The sequence below is a fragment of the Halichoeres trimaculatus genome, unplaced genomic scaffold, assembly GCF_033239565.1.
Source record: "Halichoeres trimaculatus isolate MK-OKI-2021-1 unplaced genomic scaffold, fHalTri1.1 fHalTri1_scaffold_4, whole genome shotgun sequence".
In the NCBI taxonomy this organism is placed as follows: Eukaryota; Metazoa; Chordata; class Actinopteri; order Labriformes; family Labridae; genus Halichoeres; species Halichoeres trimaculatus.
This window is the reverse complement of record NW_027437182.1, coordinates 11364133-11389901: the sequence shown is the minus strand read 5'-3', so window position 1 is coordinate 11389901 and position 25769 is coordinate 11364133. Positions and strand designations below refer to the sequence as shown.

General features: G+C 39.6%; 1 protein-coding gene across 2 annotated transcripts in view; it reads left to right on the top strand.

The window, feature by feature from the left end:
• Positions 1-25769, top strand: part of pde4ba (phosphodiesterase 4B, cAMP-specific a) — a 202426-nt gene that overhangs the window by 44625 nt on the left and 132032 nt on the right. Inside the window, exon 3 of one of the 2 annotated variants that reach the window (XM_074667605.1) lies at positions 6605-6843. In XM_074667605.1, the coding sequence (XP_074523706.1) occupies positions 6605-6843 (239 nt within the window). Of the gene's footprint in view, positions 1-6604; positions 6844-18572; positions 19386-25769 lie in introns of those variants that run through there. The other variant, XM_074667606.1, reaches the window with a different exon arrangement.

The window sequence follows — 25769 nt, the reverse complement described above, 5'->3', positions numbered from 1 at the left end:
GACGAGCTTAAAGGCTGATTCATGCTTGACCCGTCCGCAGGGTCGTGCAGCTTCGTGTTGACGAATGATGTCATTTTCGCACCTACAGCCCCTCGTGTGATCCTTTTCTCGCTGGAAATTTCCACGCCTTGCACACTTGAAAATTTCTAAACTGCCAGATGAAGACGCACGGAAAAGATGGCGGAAGAACAGGATCTCCTAGTGGTCGAAGTGCAGAAAGACAGGCATCTGTATGGCTGTTCACACAGACATCACTGTGATAACCAAGTGGTAATTAGTTCATGTCGTGAAATTGTGGCCACTCTTGGCAGAGAAGCAGAATCTAAACTGAAACTGGAAAATCTCCTGGATATACCTGTAAATATGTTGTAAACAAAGTAAAACGACTCTCGGTTAGTACTCTGGTAGACGTACGTTTGTTATACACCCCCTGCAGTTTGGCAATGGACACTAACGGATGCATTGTGGGGTGTTAAAAAACATAAAAACCTTGTCTTCTCTTGTGTGGATCTTGTGCGTCTCATTTATGTGCGTCACGATTGGGTAGAAAGCATAACACAGCCGTAGGGAATTGAGTGCCTTTGACTCGGACCAAAAGAGTTTCCTGGTCTGCTATGGTCCAAACCAACCAAAAGTGGTCTAAGGAAGAAAAACTGGTCAAGTGGCGTCAGGGTCAAGGTAACAAAGCCTCAGTGAAACACTCGGGGCGGTAAAGGCTGGAGCAAGGGATCAGATACAGCGTCATATGTCCCCCAGCATGAGTCATTAAAAACTGAGTTATTTTTCCACTTTTAGCAGTACATACAAGATGAGTGAATTGACACTTTGAACCTTTAGATGGAGGAGGAACTGAATCAAGTAAATGAAAGTAAGTAAATGAATAAGCAAGTGATAGTCATGTCCTCTCCCTAGTCATACTTAAATCGAGACCTGAGAGTTTGATCACATCCTCAGTGCAATGAGTTAAAGCCAGTTGAATAGGTCTAGACTTCTTCTAAAAGGGAAATGAGTCACTTCTAAGAGTTTATCTCCAAACTCATTTTTTTCAATCATTATGTGCTTCAGAGTCACACTTTTCTCTGCTACATGAGGTCATGACTCACATGTTACAGAGTGTTTATGTTTGGTGCCCCTGAATGCAGCCCTCAAGTTTCTCATCCTGAATCACCAACCTTTTCTATCATTTTTTCTCTGCAGTTTACTTTCTCAGGTATCTCTCTCTGTCCTTGCCTTTCCACTTCAACATCTCTTCCCTGAGCATTTATAGAAATGTGGTCTTCTTTCTTCCCTTTAAGTCTCTATATCTCAAATATCTATTAGCATCAGGAAGCAGCACTTCTCTCTTTCTCTTTGTCTTTCTTTCAGAGGTCTCCATGTGTTTATTTATCGTCGTCTGAACAGCAGTTTCATAGCTGTAATTTCTTCCTCATCATCAGGATGAGGATTGAGACAGACGTATTGATTTTTTTGTCAAAGGATAACATTTTTTTTAACTGCAATTTAAATCAAGGTCATTTAATAAAACCAACTTTGAAACAAAAATAATTCACAGTCATTTGTTTATCAAAAACATCAAAGAAATTCATAAAAACAAGCCTTAAAAGAAAAGTTATGGATCCAAAGTTTAGTTTGGTGTGGTCTCTAAATAAGTGTTTTCCCAAGTTGGCCACAGGAGGGCTTGACACAATGTTAGCAAAGTCTTAGCTGAAGAAGAATGGAAATCTAATTCAGACTGAGTATTGTTTCAACATTAAACATATTTTAACAAAGTCATTCCTTGAAATTGACAAAATGGGGATATTTTGTTTATTATAAAAAGCTATTTAAACAATTTGCTAAATAAGCTAATCTAACCAACCTTTATACGTCTTCTTTTACGTGGGTTACACTTTTTCTCATTTGGTACAAATCTGCACAGAAATCACTTTTATATAGCTCCCTGATTTTGACTCAATGAAATTTTCAAATTTTCATAGCTTATGAATATTCCCCCATTGTTTGAGCACAATGAAATTGTCATGCAAAATTATTCATTCATTAATTGAAATCCATCGCATGTACGTGCTAAAATAGTATAAAAATTAGCATTTGTGAGGTCTGCCATGATAAATCGGCTCGACAACACCCAACTTTTTGTTGTACTTCAAAACACCCTTTACAGTGATCGAATAGCAAAACATAAGACAAATTTAGCTTGGCAAGTTCTAACACATTATTGTGTGGAAAGACGTCACCTTCCATCAATCCAACATTAATGTAATAGAGTGGTTCACATTTACAAGAATGGATACAAAACACTGGACTGATATCTCAAGCACTGAGCAGGGTGTTTTGTTTGGAACTAAACTGGGCAATACACCAATCCAACTTTTATGGGTCGGATACTGATTCCGATATCTGGGCTTTGGGTATCAACCGATACCGAGCCGATACCAGTGTTAAGTAACAACCTGCATGCCCTACTGGGGGATAAGACTGGTAATGTTTTGGGTAAAAGGCAAAAAAAAAACAAAAAACAGAAATTGGTGAAGTTAATATTTATTTACACTATAAATAAATGTTTAAATGTAAATGTTTGCCTCAGAATGTACAGAAATTCTATTTAATTGTTAACATTTATAACCTGTAGACTGGTAATGGTGCAAAAAAGCAAAGAAAGTGCATCAAATCAAGTAGCCAAGAGTGCCGGCACAAAAAAGGCATAGAGCTAGCTGGTTGCCTGGATCAGCACTTTCCCACCGATACTGATCCAGCTTTGAGAGGCACTGATACATCGATACCTGATACCAGGATCAGTATCGATGCATTCCTAACAGCGACACTTGCGAGGACAAATCTTAATCATTAAAAGTCACCAAAAAGCTTAGTGAAGTTTTCGGGATGTCAGATAATGAGGACGAGTTGTCACTGTGAAATACTTTCTATATAGTCCTGGTTCACAAACATCTGCTTAAATGCTCTTTAAGTATAAATCTGCAGTGGATGTCTGCCTGAACATCAAGTTGTGAAATGCTTTTCTATCTGGTCCCACCAACATGCTCAGCATCTTCTTTCAGCCATTTGTGTAAATTAAATGTTGAAAACTTGTTGGATTTTTTTGGAGGCTCAGAGGGAAAAGAAGCACCCACGCTGCTAAAAGTCATCTTCACTTTGTCACAGAAACTCATGCTGTATAAAGTGAGAATAAAATTGAGGTCATAATGCTTCCATCACGGTGGCTGGCTTTGTGAAGATGGTTTGATAATGCACAGAAGCCGTGAGTAGGCGGGGGAAGGCAAAAAGCCAAGGAGAGCTGTTGTGGGACTGTGAGTGGGAGGCTGTGTTTACTGGAAGGAGAACTTTCACTATTGGAGACCCAGAAGGTATATTAGACTTAGAAACAGAAGCAGAAGAAGTGATTTGGTAGCTGATTTCTTCCCGCAGCACAAATGTGGACTTTGACTAGACTTGAACAGTGCATGACCTGGATAAAAAAAACAAGTCTGATGTCAGGCATATAATTATTTACAGTCCGAAGAGTCCACACTCTTAATACTGAGTACTAAAAAATACTTTGAACCAGGCTTCTTGGGAGGTGACCCAAGCATTTGTACTCTACAATTGAAGTACTTAAGTTTAAAGGTATGTAGGTTAGGCTGATTGAAGCCACACCAGAACCAATAACATACAAATGCAGTAATAAGATAACTCATTTTGCTTAAAAAAAAAAACAAAAACAAAAACAGCTAGTTAACATAAGAGAGACTATTGGTAAATTGGCCATGCATGCACTCAAGCTGACCAGTCAGGATGCCCCAGCTCTCTTCCACTGGTGGGGTCAGTTTGAAGGCTACTGAGAGCTAGTTCAGGAAGGGGAGAGGAGCTTGAGAAGAATGAGATAAAAATGACTTTAAAGTGAAAAGTTTGACATACAGGTAAAGATGTGAAATACTAAAAGGTCCCTTATTGTACAAAAATCATTTTATTTAGTCTTTTAGTGAAATCTGTGGGTCTTTGGCTTTCCTCCCAGCCCACAATTAATTAAATGACAAAACCTGTACTTAGTAGTGCATGTGAAAATAAAATCCTGACCTAAAGCGAGCTGTTTGGAATTTGGGGATTTGCCGACATCAGCGATTCCCTTTTTTGACCAATCAGGAGCAAGTCTGACCTGATTGGTCCACCAGAGCAGACACCCCCCTTTCCGTGTTAGCTTCAGGATGCTAACTTTAGCTGCGGTTAGCCAGTTGTTTTAGCCTGTAACATTGTGCACTCGGAGCTCGTGGCACTGCTCTCAGTGACGCTGAAGAGCGGGGCGGTATCAGCGGTGGCTTATTTACATATGAAGGTCACACCTACTAAATCAGAGCGTTCTGAACAGAGGGGCTATGAGAGCCTGGAAACAATGCTGCTGTGCTTGATTTATTGGCTTTTTGGACCAAAACATGTGACTACCATTTTATGAAGACATCAATGATCCGTATTAAACTGCAGAAAAGAAGCATAATATGGGACCTTTAAAACAGAGGAAAGGCATAAAAACAGTAAGAAACCTCTACATTCCAGTGTTCAGTATTCATCTACACCTATTTCACATCATTATAGACTGATAGAAAATGTTATCACTGGGGTGCACATTTTTCGCAGCTCTGTTTCTTTCTGCAAGAAGGTGTTATAATAAAATCAACCCAGTTCTAAAAATATATAACAGTGTAAATTTGTCATGTTGCTCAAGCAGGTCCAGAGTCTACTTTGAAAGTAGTCGGTTAATTTCCTGTTTGCGGAAAAAACAAAGAAATTTACCTCTGATTATCTCTGCATTAAAGCTATGGTTATCACTTCAAATAGTACAGATAGACCTGAAGAGTAACTTTTAGTGAATGATACAGTACACATTGATGTAATGATGATAATGGCTATTTTTAGCTTTGGTTATTTTAACTCCTGTAATGAGTGACTGAAAGTTGAAAACAAAAAAAAACTTGTCTGATACAAGTGTGGACAAATGAATACTAGATAGCCTTAAAGGAAATACATTTTTTTGTTGACTGATACAGAGAAAAAAAGAAGAAAGCTTTGACTTCATGTTGAGAAAGCATAAAGGTTGAGTAAAGGATTTTTTAAAGCAATGAGAAACACTCAACATTTATCACAGCCCTCAGACTTCAGTGTTAAAGTGACTATGCAGCTAAGAAGTAAACACAGTTATTTGTGCTCTGCAATCAGTTTGTTGCAGACCACATGGGGCTAATAAGACAAATTAAGGCGTTAAATGAGGCGGAAGGAAAAAGTGGAGGCTGAGAATGTGTTTCCTGCTGTTATACTGTATTCTGTACTCTGTACTGTAAACATCTTGTTCATTTCCAGTCTTGTTTTAGCATTAAATAACTTTTTCATGACATGTTTATGTTGTTTCCCTTCTGTCACAAGCGAGACTTGTTTTTCATTCAAACCTTATTTGTTTGTTGTTACATGTTTCTAGCGTTACCGGTTTAATTTTGTAGTAATTTCTCCAAGAGTGTCAGGTCTTGCTTCACCTCCTGTGTTTCCCTCCACTTTAATTGCTCCTCATGTGTTTCACTTGTGCCTTATTGTCACACTTGTGTTTTGATTAGTGCTTTCCTGTGTTTTTGATGGATTTTCTCCCATAATCCCACCTGTTTGAAACCATTTTGACTTAGGATGTTTGATTTATCGACCTTAAGTAAGTTTTGTTTTGACATATAACATTACCCCTAATGTTGTTTCTTACATCTTCCTTTTGAAACCTTTGGGTTTTTCCTTAAAATGTGACATTTGCTGGTTCAGTAACTTCAGTTTTCCTTCATATTTTCACAAAACTTCACTTTTTGATTTTTGTTGGATTTTACTTTTGTATACATAGAATCATCTGAGACTGTGTGTCTGAAAAAGTGACAAGATGTGTCAAGTTTCGTTTTTTACCTCAGATAGTGATGTGAATTAATGCTTGACCTGTTGTCGAGTCAGAATCCAGCCTCTGGCGCCCCTTAGTGGCAGAATCTTTACTGACTTCAAATTCAAGGAAGACTCATATGTTCTGGAGTACTACTACTGCTACTATTACTCATTCAAATACCAATGCATCAGGGAACCAGTGAAGGGATTTAAGAACAAGAGAGAACAAACAGGACTTTAAGCAGCAAGACAGAAATCATGGAAATCGTGCATGCAGTGGATCCTCAGGGGTCAGGTTTATCTGGCTGGTTGTTCAGCATTGATGTTGAGGTTAGAAGAAATACCCAGAACAGATGTTTTGCTCTCATGCAACTGACACCTTAGCATCTGCCTGATAGAAATAGTTAATATTCAGGATATTAAGTGGTTAATATGTGATTTCACATGCAGGTCTGAAAACAGATCCTTGTTTCGTCCTCCTGATCACTCTCATGACTCTAACATACCGAGCCACCATGCCATAACTGATGATACTTTCCAGGACTGTGCTGTCACTTAAACATGCAGAATGCAGGTTGAAAGGAGTTAAAGCTGGTTTTAAATCTGAGGCCCTCTGATTTAATTTTGAGTTTAATTTCCCACTTCACTTCCCTTGACTCCAAACGGATATTAAAAACACACACTTCCTTTCATTTGTGTCTCTCCTCAGGACTGCAAAGAGCCTCCAGACTGCTGCCTCAGCGAGTCTTTCACATCCCCGTCATGCACGCTGGGCGTCGACCTGCGCCGTGGCAGACGACGCTTTTCTGGCAACCTGCAGCTCCCACCGTTGTCGTGGCGCCAGGGCGAGAGGTCACGGACGCCTGATGATGACATCATAGCCAGGCCAACGTCTTTGCCATTTGGAGCCCCTCCAAGGATAGACATCACTCCTGTAGATCCTGAGTGGTGAGTGGAGACTTTAAATTAAAGTGGCAGGAAACAAAGCCTTCCGTTGTAACACAGCTTTAAAGTCCAAAACAGAACATGTACTCTTTTGTGGAATTGAATTACTCTCCACAGAAAAAAAAACAAAAACAAAGTACCAAACCACACAGATTTTTCTGTGTGTGTGTGTGTGTGTGTGTGTGTGTGTGTGTGTGTGTGTGTGTGTGTGTGTGTGTGTGTGTGTGTGTGTGTGTGTGTAAATCTTGAGACTAAGTTAAGAGGTTCGGGATTTAGCCATGATCCCAAAATGTCATATCTGTTTCATTGAGTTCTCATTGCCTTTTTTGACTGCAACACCAAACTGCTCTGGACATGAGATCTCTTTATAGCAATCGGTTCATACCTTTCAATCTTAAGGAGGAATCAAGATTCATTAAATGGTTTAAATGTTAATTACATGAGAAATAGTTATTTTTTACAGATTGCAAGTTTTTTCTACTCGCACTGTGCATGTCTTATCCTCCTGTTGGAATTTTTCTCTGCATCAGTGACTGATCTGTCATGTTACATTCAGCCCGCTCAAGATGACTCTGCCTTATTCCATTATTTATGCTTCATGCTTTTGGACATGGTCGTGCTCATGCACAAACACACGCTTTCCCTCAGCGACCGGTACTGTTTCAGTTTCAAATAACACACATGCATAGCATAAACACTCATACATAGAATCACACAAAACAAGTGAGTGTCCAGCTCTTGCAGCTCAGCCAGTGGTCCATTCATGTCTGATTCATACTCCCTTCATCCTACCTTGCTAATCAGTCCTGATTGTCCTTTTACTCAAGTGTGTGTGTGATGTCAGGGAAGATGAATCCAGCTGAAGGACTCTTAATAGAAGTTTGGAAGTGGTGAATTACTTTAAATTTGATGAAAAATTGCTTCTGGAAAGGTCAAAGCTAATCAGCCCTGATTGGTGCAGCAATCAAGCACAGGTATTGTTGTACATGGGTACGTGTGTGTGTGTGTGCATGTGTGTCACTGCGAGTCTTATAGGTCAGTATAATGCTGAGACAAGTGGCTGCTTTATTTACGTGTATCTCCTTCGGCATTTTGAACCTGACTTACTCTCAGTGACTTGCATGGATTGCATCAATTCGAAACGCATCTTTGACTGTTTTTGTAAAACTAGCCCTGCAAAAAATAGTTTTGTTTTTTCTATTTATCTGAGTGCCATATCCAACACTTGGCTCCAACACTTTAAGTTGCTGGCATTCTTTCTGTTACAGGGTTGCGGTTTGTGCATGTTTGGTTGGCTTAATGATCAAACACTGCACTCTGCATGTTATGTTGCTTTGATTCCACACTAGAGCATTTTGTACACCACAAAAGTCACTGGAGTGGCTGCTTGAAGCACTGCAGTTTGTGCTTCTACCAGAGGAGGGCAGTGTTAACATTGTTGACTTGATGGGCCAGTCCAGTTAGAAGATAAACAGGCATGCATCCCTACCTCTGGGTCTGAAAAAAAGGTGTGTAAAACGCTGTGTCTGTTATGGCCTTAAGATTTTTCAGGTATGCAGCGTGTTAAGACTTATCTCCAAGCTAAAGGTGATGAAACCTTGCTTAGAAAAACTTTGAGACTCCTTTCTTCAATCACTTTACATTCAGACTAAAAGCTTTTTTATTCAAAGCATCTTAAAAGCATGTCAGACTAACCTGGAGGTGAGATGCGTTTGGGCCGTAACTAGCAATGGTTGAGGCAGACATGTTCCCCGGTGAACGTCTGCCCTCTTGGCCCTCCTCTTTGTTAAAAATCTACCACACAGTGTCTCCTTCAGGCATCAGTTTTCTGAATGTCAGGGTCAGCAGAACCTCCCTGAAGGTCCTCCTCTCTGATTACTTCTTTCCCTTGTGAAGCCTCAAGCTGCTACATGTGTGTGCGTCTGTTAAATATGTTTATGTGTATCTGTTTTAAGTGTTTTAATCCCAGTCACCAGCTCACCTCCTCCTCTCCCCTCAGCCCCCTGTGTTCCTACTTGTACTTATTTAAGTGCTTTCATCAGTGATTGCAGCAGCAGTAGGAGGAGGAGGGAGCAAGAAGTTATTTTTGGATTCAATTATTTTTCCTGCTGATGTACACACTTGTTTTAGAGCCCAGAGTGCATTCAGAATTGATTGTTGCAACTGTGTGCATGTGTGTGTGTGAGTGGTGGGCTTTGCTGGAGCCACACTGCCTGAGAAAAGCAACTGTTAGAGCAGCTGTGACAGTGACACAGAAGTGGTTTTCTAATAAAAAATCTATTGCATGTTGTACAGTAAAGCCTCACAGATGCTTTTCCTCTATCTGTGGATAACAGTCATTATTTAAAGAGCTGCAAAATCCAAAGTCAGACTCTGCAACCTGGTAGAAAAAGGGCAGACTTGAATGTAAAAATGCAAAATCATTACGATTCATTAAACCCAGTGAAATCCCAAATATGGCCACCTCAACAGAACTACAAGTACCACCTATTCTAAGAAAATGGTTTAGGTCTCTTCACCCATGTTCCACCTGATGCCAACTGCAGGGTGACATTTGTTATTTGTCTGACACTGTCCACTCGTGCTTTGCTCTGCACTGGTGTCACCAGCAGTTTGTTCAGAGCTCAATGCTGTTTCCCTGCTTTTTGCCAGCATAGAGAGTAAACATAGGTGAGCTCTGCTTTGACAACAGCTTTTGCCTCCCTGCATTTATTTTTTTTTCTCTTCTGTTTACACATAACAGGAGTTGACCTAAAGCTGGTGGCAGTGTGTGCACTGGACGAAAAGGCAATGTCCAAATATGAGATGTATTGCTTTTTCCTGGCAGCAAAAATGTTGTTTCTGTAAACCTGTTTTTAGGGTGCAACAAGCTGTTGAAGAAAAGCCCCCCAAATAAAACCTAAAAGTAATTTTTCCAACTCACTATAAAAGCAGTTTTTGTATGTTGTATTTTTATGGGTAATTCTTTGGACATGCATAAAGAAGCGTGATAATCATGATATCTAATACAAGCAAAGGTTTGTCTTAAAACGCCTCTCTGATTTAAGTCTGAAACACTGCTCTGAGTCATGTCAATTACATAATTACCCATTATGAATAAAATTTCCTGCGTCCTTTTCCTCTCCAAATCAGATTTGAAACTATATTTGGACGTGTTCCCCGCTCCGGGTCAGGATGACACCATCCAGATTATGGCCTGTCTGCACTCTGTGTACTTTCTTCGAGTGGTGTGTTGGTGAGCTCTGCCTTGTCTAGTGCTCCAGAATACTTTTCTCTGGTTTGACAGTAATCCACTATGTGAGTTAGCTGACATAGGATCATAGACTTCATATCCGCACGCATATGAAGAATGAAGAAGTCCACATTGTTAATATGGAGGGTATTTACCTCTGACATCCTGCTTCGGGTTGCAAGTTCAAATGTTGCTGCACTGCTGTAATCCAAAGTCATTTAAACATACAGGCTGCTAAATCATCATCTTTCCATTAATATAGAGTTACTGAGCAACTGAAAGAGATGAAAGGAACTGTGGCCATGTCTCAAAAGAAGACGTATGTTTTAAAGTTGTTCAAAAAGCAGGGATGCACAGTAATAACAGCGTGTTATTGGTATTGGTATACCAACATGCTGATATCCGTCGATATGATAAACTGATAAAATTAAGGGCTGCTGCTCACTTAATTAAATTCCCAACCTGCTTTTTGTGTGAAAGCAACTGTCATAAATTAATATGCAGTTTTAAGTGTTTAACATTAAGTATTTTTCTTATTTTGCACTAGAAATAATTGTTATATAACAAATGTGATAGGGGTATGCACCATAATACTGTATGCTTATTCCAATACAGAAGAAGTTGATGATCTCTGCAATCAGGTGTGCAGAAAAAAATATTAGTATTGGTAAACAGCTTAATGAGTTGTGAAATATTGGCATATTGGATACCAGCAAAAATTCATTAGCTCTAACAAAAGGTGATGTAAGGATTTCTTCACTTCCTACATTAATTCAGAGTTGCCTTTCAGCAATATGGCAGATTTTTCTCATCTTATTCAATTTTTTTTCCAGACAGCACAGGTAGCTTTACATTATTGACATTAGGTTATGTTATGTTACATTTAACAGAAAAAAATGTCTGCTGTAAATATTGTCAAGTGGTCAGTAAGAGAAGAGGCAGTTTTGTTCCAACCATAGTGAATATAAACATCATTAAAACAACCCCTCCCTTATTAAACAAAATAAAAAATAAAAAATAAAAAAAGTTTGAAAACCACTCATCAGGTTAAAGTAGAAACTTTTGAAACTGGCTTCCAGAGTGGAATTTTCCTAAAACACTGCAGCCATCATTGCCACATAAACAGGAAGCCAGAGTTTTCAGTGGAAATGATAGCAACATGCTCTGCTCTGCGCATGTGCATTAGACTAACATTGTGGCACCTCACATTGCCATGGGCAGTGGATGATCAGCCCACCTCTACTTCGACTGAGAGCTAGCAAAAAAAAAAAAAAAATACTGTTATATTGCCACCTACAGGCCTGGCATGCATACTGCAGCATGTCAGTCCCTCAGCATATCTATGTAAATGCAGATTTCTTTCACTGCGTTTTTCGCGTTTTCGGGTGAAATGTTGTATAAACGGGGCCTAACACATTGAAGCTTAGCTTGTGGAGTACGAGATGGTCTGACACTGTCTAGTTCTATGCTAAGTCCTTGGAGTCAGCAGTCTTCCCCTCCACATTCTCATCAGCTTTAAGAGAAAATTGGTGAAGTGTCAAGGGAAAATATAAGCTGCCATATTTACTGCGACTTCCCCTCTGCTTGTCAGTTTGTGTTGCATGGTTATCCCTTCACATGGGCATCAGAGGTAAACCCCATATTCGAAGTGTTTACTCCCGAATGGGATAACTGTCTTCATGCTACAGTTACCCACACAACCTTGGTATAAATCTGTAGCAGACGTTTATCCTCTGGGAGAAATACCACAAACATCAAATTAAAATAATGTTCTGTCTTTTATCAAATTTCTCTCCAAACCATGTGAATTTAGTCTGTTATAATTGTTCTCTGCTTTCCACTTAACAGCTGTTTGGCTTTCAGTTTCAAAAGCCTTTATCCTCTGTATTTGCATTGGAAGTGCAAATATAATACAGGGGTATAAATCAGTCATTCACAGCTTCTATTCATCCCTGTCACCAGCTGCTGGTTATGTAGCAGCTGTGGGTCAAAACATTTATTATCTGCTTTGTGCTTGAGCCCCTTTTGAACAAGGGATGAACAGTTTTTATGTAACCATGGATGCTTCATTGAGGCCTAAACCCATCACACACACTCCACATCAGTCCCCTGCATCTGAGCCACACTCTCATAAACACACCTACAATGTAGACACACACATACACACTCTGATGGTGTCCTGGTTGCACTGCTCAGAGTTTCACTTGGAGGCAAAGACAGAGGCAACCTGAGGCCGAACAAACCGTCCTCCTTTGGTGGTTTGATGTTATTGAAAATGACAGGATGGGTTGTGAAGCAAAGGGAGGGATGCTTATGCAACTTTTAACTCTATAGATGTTCAGCAAGGTGGAGAAGGGTGGATTGAGAGAATTGACTGATCAATATTCTGCCAAATTTTCCAAAGGACTCAATCACAGCTCAATCAAAGAGCGGGCAGGGTAACACAAATGTTTGCATCTGTGAAATAACGCCAAGTTTAGGAGTTTATGCAGTTATTTAGCCAACTCACTAGGGCTGGGATGATATGCTATTTTTGCAATTTGATTGTATTCCGATTTTTGGGGTGCTGATTTGATTGAAATTGCGATTCTTCAATATTTACAATTTTTGCAGACTATATCAGGAGCCATATTTTCCCATAAAATCCACATCACGTGAGTCAGAGAAAAACATTTCACCCTCTGCTGGAGAAATGTGGTAACTATTTTCAATCCAGTTTATAAAGAAAGACTGAAATGAAGAATTTAAATTGAAAAAAGATATTTTTTAACAGATAATCCAGATTTTGATATTTTCAAACAAAAAAATCTCAATTTATCATTGTATGCGGCCCGTTAAACGTTTTAATCAGGCCCGCCGAACTTGAGAAAATTAAATGAATAAACCTTGTTGTTTTTTTGTTTTTTTTGTTCATTACTCCACGTTTGCACTTTACCCTCTGACCCATCAACCCTTCTGTAAAAATGAACGGACCTAAGAAAAGGAAAGTGGACAAAACAAAACTCATTGAAACACATAGAAGTGAGCATATGCGTGCAGATAAGATGGAGTGGATCGTCAACGATCTGTTATTTATTAAAAAAAAGCTCAGGAACATGTCTGTATAAACCTTCAATGTGAGTAATTTGTGTAATTTTTATATAGAGACACATTTAATATCAAAATATCACACAAACAATTTTGACACAATCTTTTATTACTTTTTAATTTTTCATTTTTAAAACCAGGACAGAAAAACCGCATTTTTCTTTTTTTCTGTAATTCTGTTGTTCTGTGTTAGTTTTAAAAGAGAAAGACAAAAAAAACAAGTCAGTTTTTTCATTTTTTTAAATTTTGTTTTGAAACAGAATGACGAAAGAACGAACCATACACGGATTAAAAATCCCATTATAATATCATTCTCTCATATTCTAATATAATAATAATAATAATAATAATAATAATAATAATAATAATAATAATAATAATAATAATAATAAGATATAATTTTTATTTCAAAACAAATCAAAAGAGCGAAAAATAGACCGTTATTTGTTTTCTGATTTTTGATTTGAAAACCAAAAATTGAATAACAAGTTGTTATCCCAGACGATTTTGGATTCTAAAACGGATATGGAATGAACAAATGATACCCTGATAGTTACCAAAGCACTCCATCCATCTGCTCCTGGTCCGGCCCCTTTGTCAAATGTTACAACCCATTGTAGCCCAAGAATCAAAAAGTTTGCCCACCCCTGGTCTAGTCTCAGCCATGCTCCTAAGTAAACAAAAACTTAAATTTAAGCATCTTAAATGAACTTCCTCTTGTACAGTGTTTGCAGAAAAATTAGCATTTTAAACCAAAATGTTGTTTGTACCAGACTGTAAAGATGACTGTTAGATGTGATTTCTGGTGCTTCTTTGTATCTGCATCATCGCTTTATTTCTCAAGACTAGAGGTTTGCTACTTGATTTACACTTACACCATATTTTTTATAATTGGCTCTGTTTGTTATTCAGTAGCTCCCATATTGTCTACACCTCTCTAAAGTCTTGAAGAACAGAGCTTTTAGTTTTTTTTTTGCTGACCCAGACGTCTTAAAGAATGTAGCTCTTTGTGGTCCCAGAGGTATCAGCATCAAGGTCCAGAGGAGAATAACCTAGTGAGGAGCTGCCAGAACTGCTTTACTTTAGCCTGCAGGGTTTGTTATGTGCTCTGACCGTATGCTGCGGTCCACAAGGATGTTAAAGTCAAATGTTCAACACGAAATACCTGAGTCACTCTCCCTCAAAATGATAGTCCACCATTGTTTTTCTGCTCAGCTCATGTGATCACTTAGGGATACACTCCTCATCTTTTAAATGTTCCTAATGTTCAATTCACCCAAAGGATTTTACCTCTCTACCAGCAGCAGATTTCAAATATGTTTTGGGAACAATATCTACAGACATGCATTGTGCCACTTTGATGAATATCTGTCAGCATCGGTCATCTCCTTGACTTGTTTTTGGATCAACCAGAAGTTCTTATCTATGTTCACTGGATTGCTCCTTTCCTGGTTGTTTTTCTAGATCTGTTTTTTTTGTCATAGGAGAAACAGGCTGTCATTTTTGGCAAGAAATACTCATTCAGCAGTTCTAGAGAAAAGCCATCTTGCCAGTTGCTGGCTCACGTAGTTTTCAATGTACTCTTGTTTGCCTTTCCCGAGTGGCGGTGGGATCAGCTTTCTTTAGATGGCCTGTGGTGATGTTGTTCCCTAATGGTCTTAATTGGAGTTGCAAACCTTGCAGTAGAAACAGATTTTCAGAAACTGCAGCTGTGTGTCTTTGCTCACTATTCTCAAAAAGGCTGCACCACACAACATTTCTTCACAGGAACTTTTGATGCCTAAGCATCCTAAAGGCTGTCCTTAAAAGAATCACACTTCAACCCACAAGCTCTAAACCTTAATGGCTGCTGACCACACTTCTAACAGAGTTTCTGTCAAACTGATGCTAATGGCAACATAAAGTGATTTCCCACTGAGCACAAACACTGCCTTGGACTCCTTCTTCGAACCCTGGATGATTATAACAAGTGGTTGTGAATTCTGAGTGCTTTACTGACCAACACTGTACTACTCTTCAGTGGTTTTAAGAGCTCTTTTTTTCTTCTGTGTGAGCCAGCCTTTCCTTTACAAACACACAAATGGTTCTAAACAAGCAGGTTGGTTTCTCCATCTGATTAGGGCTTATTTCTACAGTCCACTATGGGGTATTTATTTTCTTAAGATCTTCTACCATTTCCTTTCTTTCTGGGTGATTCTGTCATTGTACCTGGGAAAAATGAACTCAAGCTTCTTTTGTACTTTACTCCCTGTCTTACTTATACATCCCTTAACTTTGACCTTTTCTGATAGCAAAACACTTCTTTAGACATACAGCAGATATTAAAAATCAAGTTATTTTGAAGTGCAGTGCAACCCGTTAAACAAAATACTTGCGTGTTTTTTCTGAAGAATGGTCTTTAGAAATTATGTTGCATACATGTGTGAATCAGGATCTTTCAACAATTAACCGTGCAGCCCTTTTTGGAAGGTTCGCTTATCTTTGCTCCTTTTGGTGAAAACTGACTGAGAAGTTTTTTCAAGAAGCTCCTCTTGCACTCCAAAGACTATGTTTGATTTTTTCAAAACATTTTTTATGTAGTTTGTAGAAAAGTAAAGATCATGGAGTGAATAGAATCTTAAAACTTGAGCTTCAGAGAGGCTCTGGCTCTTTTATGGAAGTAGAGAGCACACTTTATCCCTTTATTTCTAACACTGACACATCCTATCCCAACTGATTCGCCTACCATCAGTGGATGTTTCTAGAACATATTAGTCAGAGACACCAATACTGGTCTGTTATATCCGTGTCCAGTGTCCTGTTTGTGATTCACTGATAATTTATTCCCTGAAAAATAAAATGCTGGACATTGACCATCTGATTTTGAACCAATAAGGAATGAAACCCCTCCCTGCAGTGCTCCTTTGACACCTCACATTACTACAAGTGTTTTCTTCTTTGTATACAGGCTTGGAGAGACTATTTTCAAAGCCTTTATTGGCAAGCGTCTAGTGAGAAAGCACTCCATGCCTCGATGGCTCAGAATCATCAGTGACTCACAACCACAACAAATCGGTCCACAGAGCAGACAAACGAGGGCTCAGATTTTTAATACTCACCACGCTGCCGCTCTTTTTCTTCTCCTAATGCTTCTGTAGGATTTTCTTCCAAATCTCCTCCTTTCTCTTTATCTTTGGGGCATTTTCCTTCTATTACTTTTTATGATTACTCAAAAAAGTCTTTTGTGTGTTTGGAGGGAATATCCATCTATTACTTCTCTTTTTTCAGAATACAGCAGCAATGTCACTGGGGTGCTTCCATTGTGTCAATATAATGGGGGCTAAAAGCAATTTGAGTGGAGGGGCATTGATGTTATAATTGATTTCTGATGTAATGATTTTACTGCAGTGGCATGCGTTTATGTCCTGTTCAGTCTAAAACAGGCTAAAAGGACAATGTGAACTCAGAAGAGCAAAGGCAGAGAAGATGAAGAGGAACATAAACAAATATACTGTAAAAACTAGAGCTTAAAGGTTGGGTCTGCAGGAATTTTAGTTAGTTGTTAGTAAACACAGTGTCAGCAGCAACACACAACCACTGAATCTGTGAACACACTCACTAGCCCAGCAACCAACTGTAGCATCACGTTTGTACTTGGGAGAGGCTACAGAGCCTGAGTTGGCATGTTAGCACAAGCAAATCACAGGTATTTGACACATACCTGGTTAGTGGAAAGCCAACTTGTGTTGCTCATCGCTTCTCTTCAAGTGCCCGAAAGCAAGTGAAAGTTGAACCAAGCTTCACCCTTGTTTAAAAAAATAGCTATATCTGTTTGCCGTTTTGTTTTACTTTGTCTTTTTTCCATGCTACAGCTGCTATCGTAGCCGCTCAGGATAGCTTCTCCTACACCCAGTCACTTGCGCACTGGGTGCTGTGATGGCTGAGGTAACCACTAAGGATGGGAGAAAAAATTGAAAATCGATGAATCAGGACTTTTTCTTCGACAATATCAAATCTGTGATTCTTTCGCAAAAAACTTTTTTTTTTCCAAATACAAATTCTTCATTTCAGTCTTTGTTTTTAAACTGGATTGAAAAATAATTGCCCACTATTTTCCAGCAGAGGGTGAAATGTTTCTGTGATGTGTATTTTATGGGGAAATATAGCTCCTGATATTTTCTGTCTACATTATCATCATCATATAACTTTTTTTCACATGGTCTGGTGTTAAAAATTGCAAAAATTGTAAATATCGAAGAATCCCAATTTGAATTGAATCGGCACCCCAAAATCGTAATAGAATCAAATTGCAAGAATATCGTATTGTCCCAGCCCTAGTAATCACGCTTACTCTCCGCCCAAAATGTCCCGAAACAACCAGAACATCAATATTCAGGCAGAGGAGGGGGTTGAGGCAGACAGACACTGACACAGCACACGTATATAGAGGCCTGTAGGGGATGATTGAGCAGGATTATTCCTGTAAAAGTTGATATTCTACTCTTAAGGAAAATCCTGCAGACTCTGCCTTTAACCATTTGACTTGCTGCTCAGGTAGAGCATTTTTTGAGTCGCTATATCTCATTGAAAATATGTTGAACTAAGTAAAACCTGATATTTTCACCTCTACAGCTTTAAATAGTTTTTTCAAACTTTTTTGCTTTCTGATCTTGTTGCTACGACAACGTAAAAAATAAAAAAAATGTTTGACTTTTATTTTACTTGGATAGAATGTTAAAGAGTTCATATCCCTCACATTTAAAAAGTGAAATTTAGAGGGATACATTGCACTTTTATGTTAGACCCACTGCGAGTGTGTGTGAAGATTCAGTTGTTTGGTGACGTACATGGAAGTGATTCACACAAACAGTCGGCTTTGTGTAGTTTAGCAATGTGGTTGCGCCTTTACAGCAGAGAAACTGTCATTCACACATAATTGCATGCCTTATTGAATGCTTTTGAATGAGCTGACCTTTGGGCATTGTGTATGTGTCTCTTCACTGATTCCCATTAAGCTGTTTGCCTCCATTCTTATGCCAAATTGCCATTTTTTTCTTCCCCTACACTCGTGGGTTGCCTGCTGCAAGAAAGGTCAAAACATCATCAGCGACATTACCACAAATCCTCACTAAACAAAAAAATAAATAATAAATCCCACAACCTGTTACTGTGCCTGCCTGCCTGTCGTCACAACACGCAGCAGCCAATCCTGAGCAGGAGGGGGCGTGGCTTCCACTCACTGCGTGCCTGCTCTCAGCTGCTTGTGTATATTCTGAATGAAACAGCAAGTGAAGCATTAGTGCTGTGCCGTGCTCCTCTCACTGCTCTGTGTGTGCAGAGTGAAGAGGAGGGGGGGTTTGACTGGAGGCATTAGTGGGCATAGTGGGAGTCACTCTGTGCCACACCGGGAGTGCCTTTAGGGGGGGAAGGTGGGGGGTTGTTTGCAGAGAGCGGAGGTCAGTCAAGCAGAGGTTGATGGAGGGAGAGGAAGACAGGAGGAGGTAGAGAGCAGTTTTCAGCCCCTTCTGAATGTTTCATAAGGGAGATCCTCCAACATCAAGTCGCCTGGATGGACTGAGAGAAAGGAAGAGTGGGTGCTAAGGTGAGGCAGTGACAGAGGGACACAGAGGGAAAAAGGGATGGAGGAAGATCAGTGTTGAGAAGAGGAATTCTTCTCTCCAGCAGGGAGCTGGATGTGACCCTGCCAAGGGTGAAGCTCCTCGGAAAGGAAAGAAAGAGAGAGGAAGAGGGCACAACTGCTGGCTGGATAATCTCTAAATCCGTGAAACAGAGAGAAAAAAGGTGAGGATTAGACTGCGAAGAGGCAACATACAACAACAAAAAGGTATGTCTGATCCGGCCTTTTCCTGGATGAACATTTGCTTGTGATAGATTTCTGCTTCATCATCTCTTCAGTGTGAACCTCTGTCTCTGGATAAGGCAAGAGGAGGTCAGAATCAGCTCATGTGACTAACTGAAGACAGAAAAAGGGACAGATTTTGAAAGACAAAAAGGAAAGTCAAATGTCGTCCAACGAGCTGAGTGTCGAGATGGACTCCTGCATCCGGACATTCAAGGAGCACATGCACCTGGAGCTGGAGCCTCCAAAAATCCCAGGTGTGATGGGAGGAAAGAGGGGTGCCACGTCCCCAAAGCTGTCCCCGAGAAGCTCCCCGCGTCTATTCCGAAAGCTGATGGTCAACAAGAGCATTCGACAGAGGCGGCGCTTCACAGTGGCCCACACCTGGTAAGACATGTTGTTTAAAAAGAAAAATACAGAAGAGAGAAATCATGGATGAGATGGACTGAAAAAAAAAGGTAGGGAGGGAGAAAAGGCACAGGGGTTGAGGGATGTGACAGGGGATTAGAGATAAGATGGAGAGAGGAAGGATGTGGATGGGAAGAGGAAACTAAAGAGACTTAATGGGGGATGGATTGGTGGGGAATGAAGAGATGAGAAGATTAGGAAAGAGATGTAGGAATAGAGGTTGATTTGGGAGAGAAACAGGAAAGAGTAGGAACTGAAAGGGGATTAGAGCTGCAAGATTGGCAGGGGAATTGTGTAAGAAGACAGGTAGTGGGGAAAATAGAAAGCTAACAAGGGGGGAAGAGAGGAAATATGGGGGACAAAATCCCAGATAAGGTGTGAAATACAGACACACAGAGAATTGGGAGCAGACATAAAGAGGTGTGTTATCATGGAGAGAAATTAAGAGTTTTGACACCACAAATGGGGTCAGAAATGAACAGAAGCGCTGCTCTGAGGTGGTTTGTCACTGGGTTAGAGAATTACATAATGGACTAAAATCACTTTCAGGATGTTCCCTTGTCCTCCATTTTGCTGTTGTGTTCCCCTGCCCTGTGTCTGGGTGAAATGCTTATCTGTGTAGATCCGTCCCTATTCTGCACAGCTGTGGTGACGTGAAGGGAGTTTAAGGTGGGTTATGCAATCTGGTGTCCCTTAACCTTTTTTTGGATTAGCATCCTGGATGGTCAAATGGACATCAAAACATGCTTAACTACCTACAAACTCACAGCAGTGATACAAGTCATGCAGCCTGGCTTCAGTCCCATTTTGCCGTGGTGGTGACATTGATATTATTCCTCTTGGCACTTTTCCCAGTGGATGCTCTGAGTCTAACTTTCACAGTTTAACAAGATCATGAGGTCAGACATGTTAAATTCACATTTTGCAAACATCCATATTCACTGCACAAATGATTGGCCCATCCCCCACCCGTTTCCCAGAGTCAACCCTTGTTTCCTACAGTAGTTAGGCTCCACAGTAGGTTGGAAGGGAGGGTTATGTTATGTAATGTATGGATTTGAGATGGGGGGGGAAAGAGCGGCTGTGATTTGACTACAAAAGCTCAAGGTGACTCTTCTGCCTCAAATCAAAAATCATGGCAGAGGTGCTTTGTTGTGTTAATTTCTTCATGTTGTTGGAGCTGAATCCATTATCTTCAAAGGAAATGAACTGAGTAAGCCTACAAATGCATATCTAAAATGGGCTACTTGTACAAAAATGTGGCAATGTGATCAAACAGGCTTGTCACTGCGCCTGTGTTGTGGGATGGGGAGGGAAAGGAAGTAAGTGCAGATATAAATCAGCTCCTGTATGACTACATGCCGGGTTGTTTTCTATGACGAAAACCATATAATATGTGCAAATGTGTGTTTTTATTCATGTATGTGCATTTCTATTCAGTCTGTGTTTGCATGTACACAGATATTTTGACACCACATCTCTTTGTATGTGATTGTAAATGTAATAGATACATCCTTCTCTTTTTTTCCTTGCTTGTCTCAGAACAGGGACTTGTGTCTGTTTATCTCTCCCCTCTCCCCATCTCTCTCTTGTTGTGTAGCCTATTTCTGAGCTGGCAGAGAGATTTGTGGGGGTTGGGTGGGTACGGGGGCAAAATACAAGAAAAAGAAACAAGGAAAATGGCTCCATTTAAAAAATCATTAAAGATCTGAGCTGTGTCCCTTTGCCTTGTTTGCTCTCATAAGACCACAGTTTATGGGCTCAAGCCAGGGACATGACAACACCCATTACAGCCATTAACCGCCAGCCCAGCCCATTAACATCCGCGTACATGATAGAGCGCCCTTCAGCAAGCCTGAGGTCTGTCTGCTCACTCATTGTGATGCTGTTTAGAGTGACAGGTAAGAAGCTAAAAATGGAAATAGGGGGGGAAGAAAAAGCAGAGCGCTACACAGCGAGAAAAAAACCCAAAGGGAAGAATCAGCAGTCATCTCCAGAGGGGGATGTTTGGTAATCAGGACAGCATGGAGAAATTGAAGGAGATAACGGCGCCTGCTAACAAGTACCAGGTGTATTCAACTGATCTGTGGGGCTTGATTTTAATCAAACACACAGTACATGCAAAGTAAAGGTTAAGTAACAGATAATCACTGCAGTCTTCCCCCTTCATCCCATTTCTTTCAAGACAACAAGCTAAATATATTCATTTCTCCTCAAATATGTTCACCTATTCTGAAAGTCCTTGAGGGTACACAGTCTTTCTGTCATCTGACCTGTGCTGGACCACGGAGAGTTGAAACACAGGACGATAAATTGCCATTATTCCTCATCCAGACCTTTTCTTACACTAGAAAAAGTTCTACTCCGTTCAAGTCTTGATATGTTCTTTAAAACTTAGCACTGCATTAATTATCGCTGAATGTCATCAGAATGTTTTAAGAGGGACACTGGAAAAGTTTTTCACTATGGGTGTGAGATGTTGCCTGCATTTTTTCCATCATGTAACTCAGAATCTCGCTTGTATATTTCCTCCCTATTTCATATTTTAAATATATTATTTTATACATTTAAATTTTGAAATGCAACAAGAAGTTCTTTTATAACATTTCACTTTTTTTGAAAAATGAATACAGTACTTTAAGTTTACTGCAGCCATAATAGGGGATACACTGTCTGTCAAAACCAGGACTGGCTCTGATAGGATTGTTGATTCTAACAACAGCATTTTGCATGACTTTGTCCATCTTCTGAGTCTGTTGTTCAGCTGAAGTACAAGATAAGATCAGAACCATAACATACCCCTGCTCTTATGAAACACCCTTTATCCTTAAATCATGAAAACAAGTCAGAGTTTGTCCATCAGGTGACTTTCTGTGACCAATAATCAGCAGTGAGATATGCTAGCTGACAGGAATCAATGAGTACATCAGTACTTCAGTATACTGGTCATTTTTGAGTTTGGTCTGTCTAATGTGACAACCCCTCCACGGTGATCAATCTACAGAGTACTATCTTCTGATTTTACTGCCCTTCTCGGCTTCACAGACCCTTTTTCTAACTCTCAGCTTTTAATATCCCTTTGAAAAGTCTAAGTTCACTTTTGGCTGTAGATACAAAGGTCAACTAGGAGACTCCCCCTAAGCCCAGCAGAGCCATTACCTTTACAGGTGGTCAAGAAATTAACTTTAAGAGTTGGTGGAGACCAAAACAGAGCATCCAGGTGACTTATGATGGACTCTTTAAACAGCAGATGGCTTTGGAAACATCTCAATCAAATGAGAGAGTCGCTGTCTATCTGAGACATAAAACTTTTTGCGAATACCTTTATCAACCAATAATTTAAAAAAGTAACCAATGGACCAACAAAAAACTTGTTACCTTACAAATAATGGTATATATTTTTGTAAGTTTTTGCGCTGTTGTAATCCTTGTTTTAAAAGGCTCTGGAAAAGAAGAACTATTTCACTTTACTTATTTAGACCTTTATTCCATTTTGGAATAAAGTAAAGCATCTGCATCTTGTAAATCTCTCTCGCTGCACATTTTTTTCCCCTGAAATTCTGCTGCCAAACTCAAACCTGGTGAAACCCTTCCCACAGTCTTCTCTGATCTCTCCCATCCTTGCTTGCATTATTTGGCCATGCAGGACTCGCGTTTGGTGAACTCCTGACCCACTGGCGCTCAGACAATGACTCCTCTGTTTGAGCCGTTCCGCTGCTGCCTCGTCTCCCTCTCTGTCTGTCTCTTTCTTTTACACTCTTTGTCTCCCTGTGTGTTTCCTTCCTAAGTTTCACTCTTTCTGTCTGCTGCTTTGTTTGACTTGCTCACTTTCTGTCCGACTTTGTTTTCTTGTGTTTATTCCATGTCTGTCTTTGTTTCTCCTTTGGCCATCCATCTCCCTTTCTTCCCGTCTCCTCTGTCTTTCTCTGTTTCGTACACCAGTGTGCACCACATGACGTAAATGTTTGATGGTGAGCCCAAGCGTAGGATGACTCTGTTTTCTACTCACACTAAAAGCACATTAAGGAGACAGGGAGGAAACTGGGAGGAAAGTAAGAAACTGCCATCGGATATGGAGAGATAGCAAGGAGACATGAGAAATGCTTCCTTTTTTAGAGATGTTCTGTTGCAGCTGTTTCCCTGATGAAACTGATTCAGATAACAAGACTCAGAGTTGTTTTTATCCAATCCCGTAATCAGTATCACTTACCAATTTAATACTAAGTATTGGCAGGCAGAATTTAGAGAAAACATTTTATTATTGATTTTTGACTACACTCCTCCAAAGTGACTATTATGCCCATTTTAAGCCCTACAAAAGCAAATAAAACCATCACGGACAAGTTGTTAAATGTTTAAAGGCCTGTAATCACTGTAAGAGGAAGGCGACAGACCAGAGGACTGACAGCACTTTACAGAAACAGTCTGCTTTTACTTTTTCCACTGCACATATTCACAGCGAATGAAACATCTAATAAAACATAAGGTTTTCTGACACCGCCTACACATGTAAGAAGAATATCAGGAGAATATCAGCAAAATATTAGAGGAATAAGTTTTTACACAGGGGGCGCCAAAATTGGCACCATTCAATTTTTTTTTGGAGCTATAAAGTTTGGAAAAATATGAACAATATTAGGAAGAAAACAACAGTTGCTGACATTTTTCCATCGTTGACTCCATCCAAGCACCACAAGGCTATTGTTGGAATTATTATAGTTGGCAAAATTCTGGGAATTTTCAAAAAAGGGAACTTTCCAATGGAATTTTGGGAAATTAACGGGAGTTTAAAGGAATTTTGGGGAGTTTAGAATAACTGCACTTATCTGGTCATATAAATGTTTAAATATACTATCCAACCTATTTACCTCAGTACTATCATCACAGCTTACCTTGACTTCTAGACTTTAAAAAAAGTGGTCTCAGTGGAAATGCTGTTAGCTCGTGAAGTAGTGATTGATTTCCAAGCCAAATTTCCCAGTATTTTTTAGAAAAATTAAACAAAACTCTGAGAATGTCCAATATTCATGAGCTTTATTTTTCAGAAATTTTCCTAAAAATTCCTGGAAATTTTTCATCCTTTTTTTTTTTTTTTTTTTTTTTTTTTTTTTTTACAATAACCTAGTTTTAATCAGAAGGAAATACAAATGTTTACACATCCTCAAATATCAGATATTTTGGGCGCTACTGACATGATACCCAACACCTGAAACCCATTTTCTTATTACCAGTATTGGATACTTGTTGCCACTTTTAAGGTAGTATCAAATACTGTTTCCAACACTGGTATATTTTTCCAAATAACTCCAACCTATCTTGTACATTTTGATGAAATTAATACAAAAGAAGTAAAATCAAGTGCTAAACCTCTGGAGGATCCCCACATCCACACATCTGAAATGTCAAGCACTCAACTCTTTTTATCTACAGCTTCAATGGAAAAGATTTCTCTCTCCGATTATATTGAACTTGGCCCCTGTGTTTCGATGCCCATCAGGTGCTTTGAGTGGAGTTAGGAGATAAAGTAGAAAGCTGTGAAGGAACAGATAAAGCAGTGAAGGGCAGGAAAAGCTCTTACTATTTCTTTAAAGACAAACAAACAGAAAAAACAGAACTCATTTACTACAAAGGAGTCAGCCCAGGCTAAACCAGACAGAGTCTGCTCTTCACCCAGGGTTATTTACCTCCTCATAAATGTCAACCTAAATATCCGTCTCACCACTGTTCTGTCCAGCACTCTGTCTGCCATTGATTTGTTTCTTTCTCTACTCGCCTCAATGACTCACACAGAATCTTCTCTGTATGGACGTCAAGGAAGGCTTGACGTGATGATTGTTACTGGTGGAGCCAGTGTGTTTGTGCCAGCTGCTCATTTAGCAGAAGACGAGGAGAAGAGAGACAAAGAAGGGATCCTTTCATTTGACACAAAACTAAAGCAGCAACCTTTGGGATTAGAAGTCAGAACAAGCTGAACACTTGTACGAAATATTTTATTTACAATTTATTTAGTTTGAATGTACAAGGATACTTTTCTCATAGTTTTTCATGTTTCATGATCAAAAATCAAGAAAACCTACACATATAACTTCAACCTCATTGTCTAATGCTATATCTTTGATGAACCATGATTTTCGTGTTTAACTACAAACATGAGTCATGTCGCCTTCTGAGTTTAGTTAACTAAGATAAAAGATCATTTCTCCGGAGTCAAATAACTTCAGATTAACCCAGGCAATTGCTTAGGTCCATTTGAAAAAAAAAATGCGTGTCTCGCTTTATCTGAAACTAGCACTAGCTGTGTAAGTCTAACTCTGTTTGTCTTGCCTCTTGCGCTCTGAATGGCTCTTCTTTTTTCCAACCACA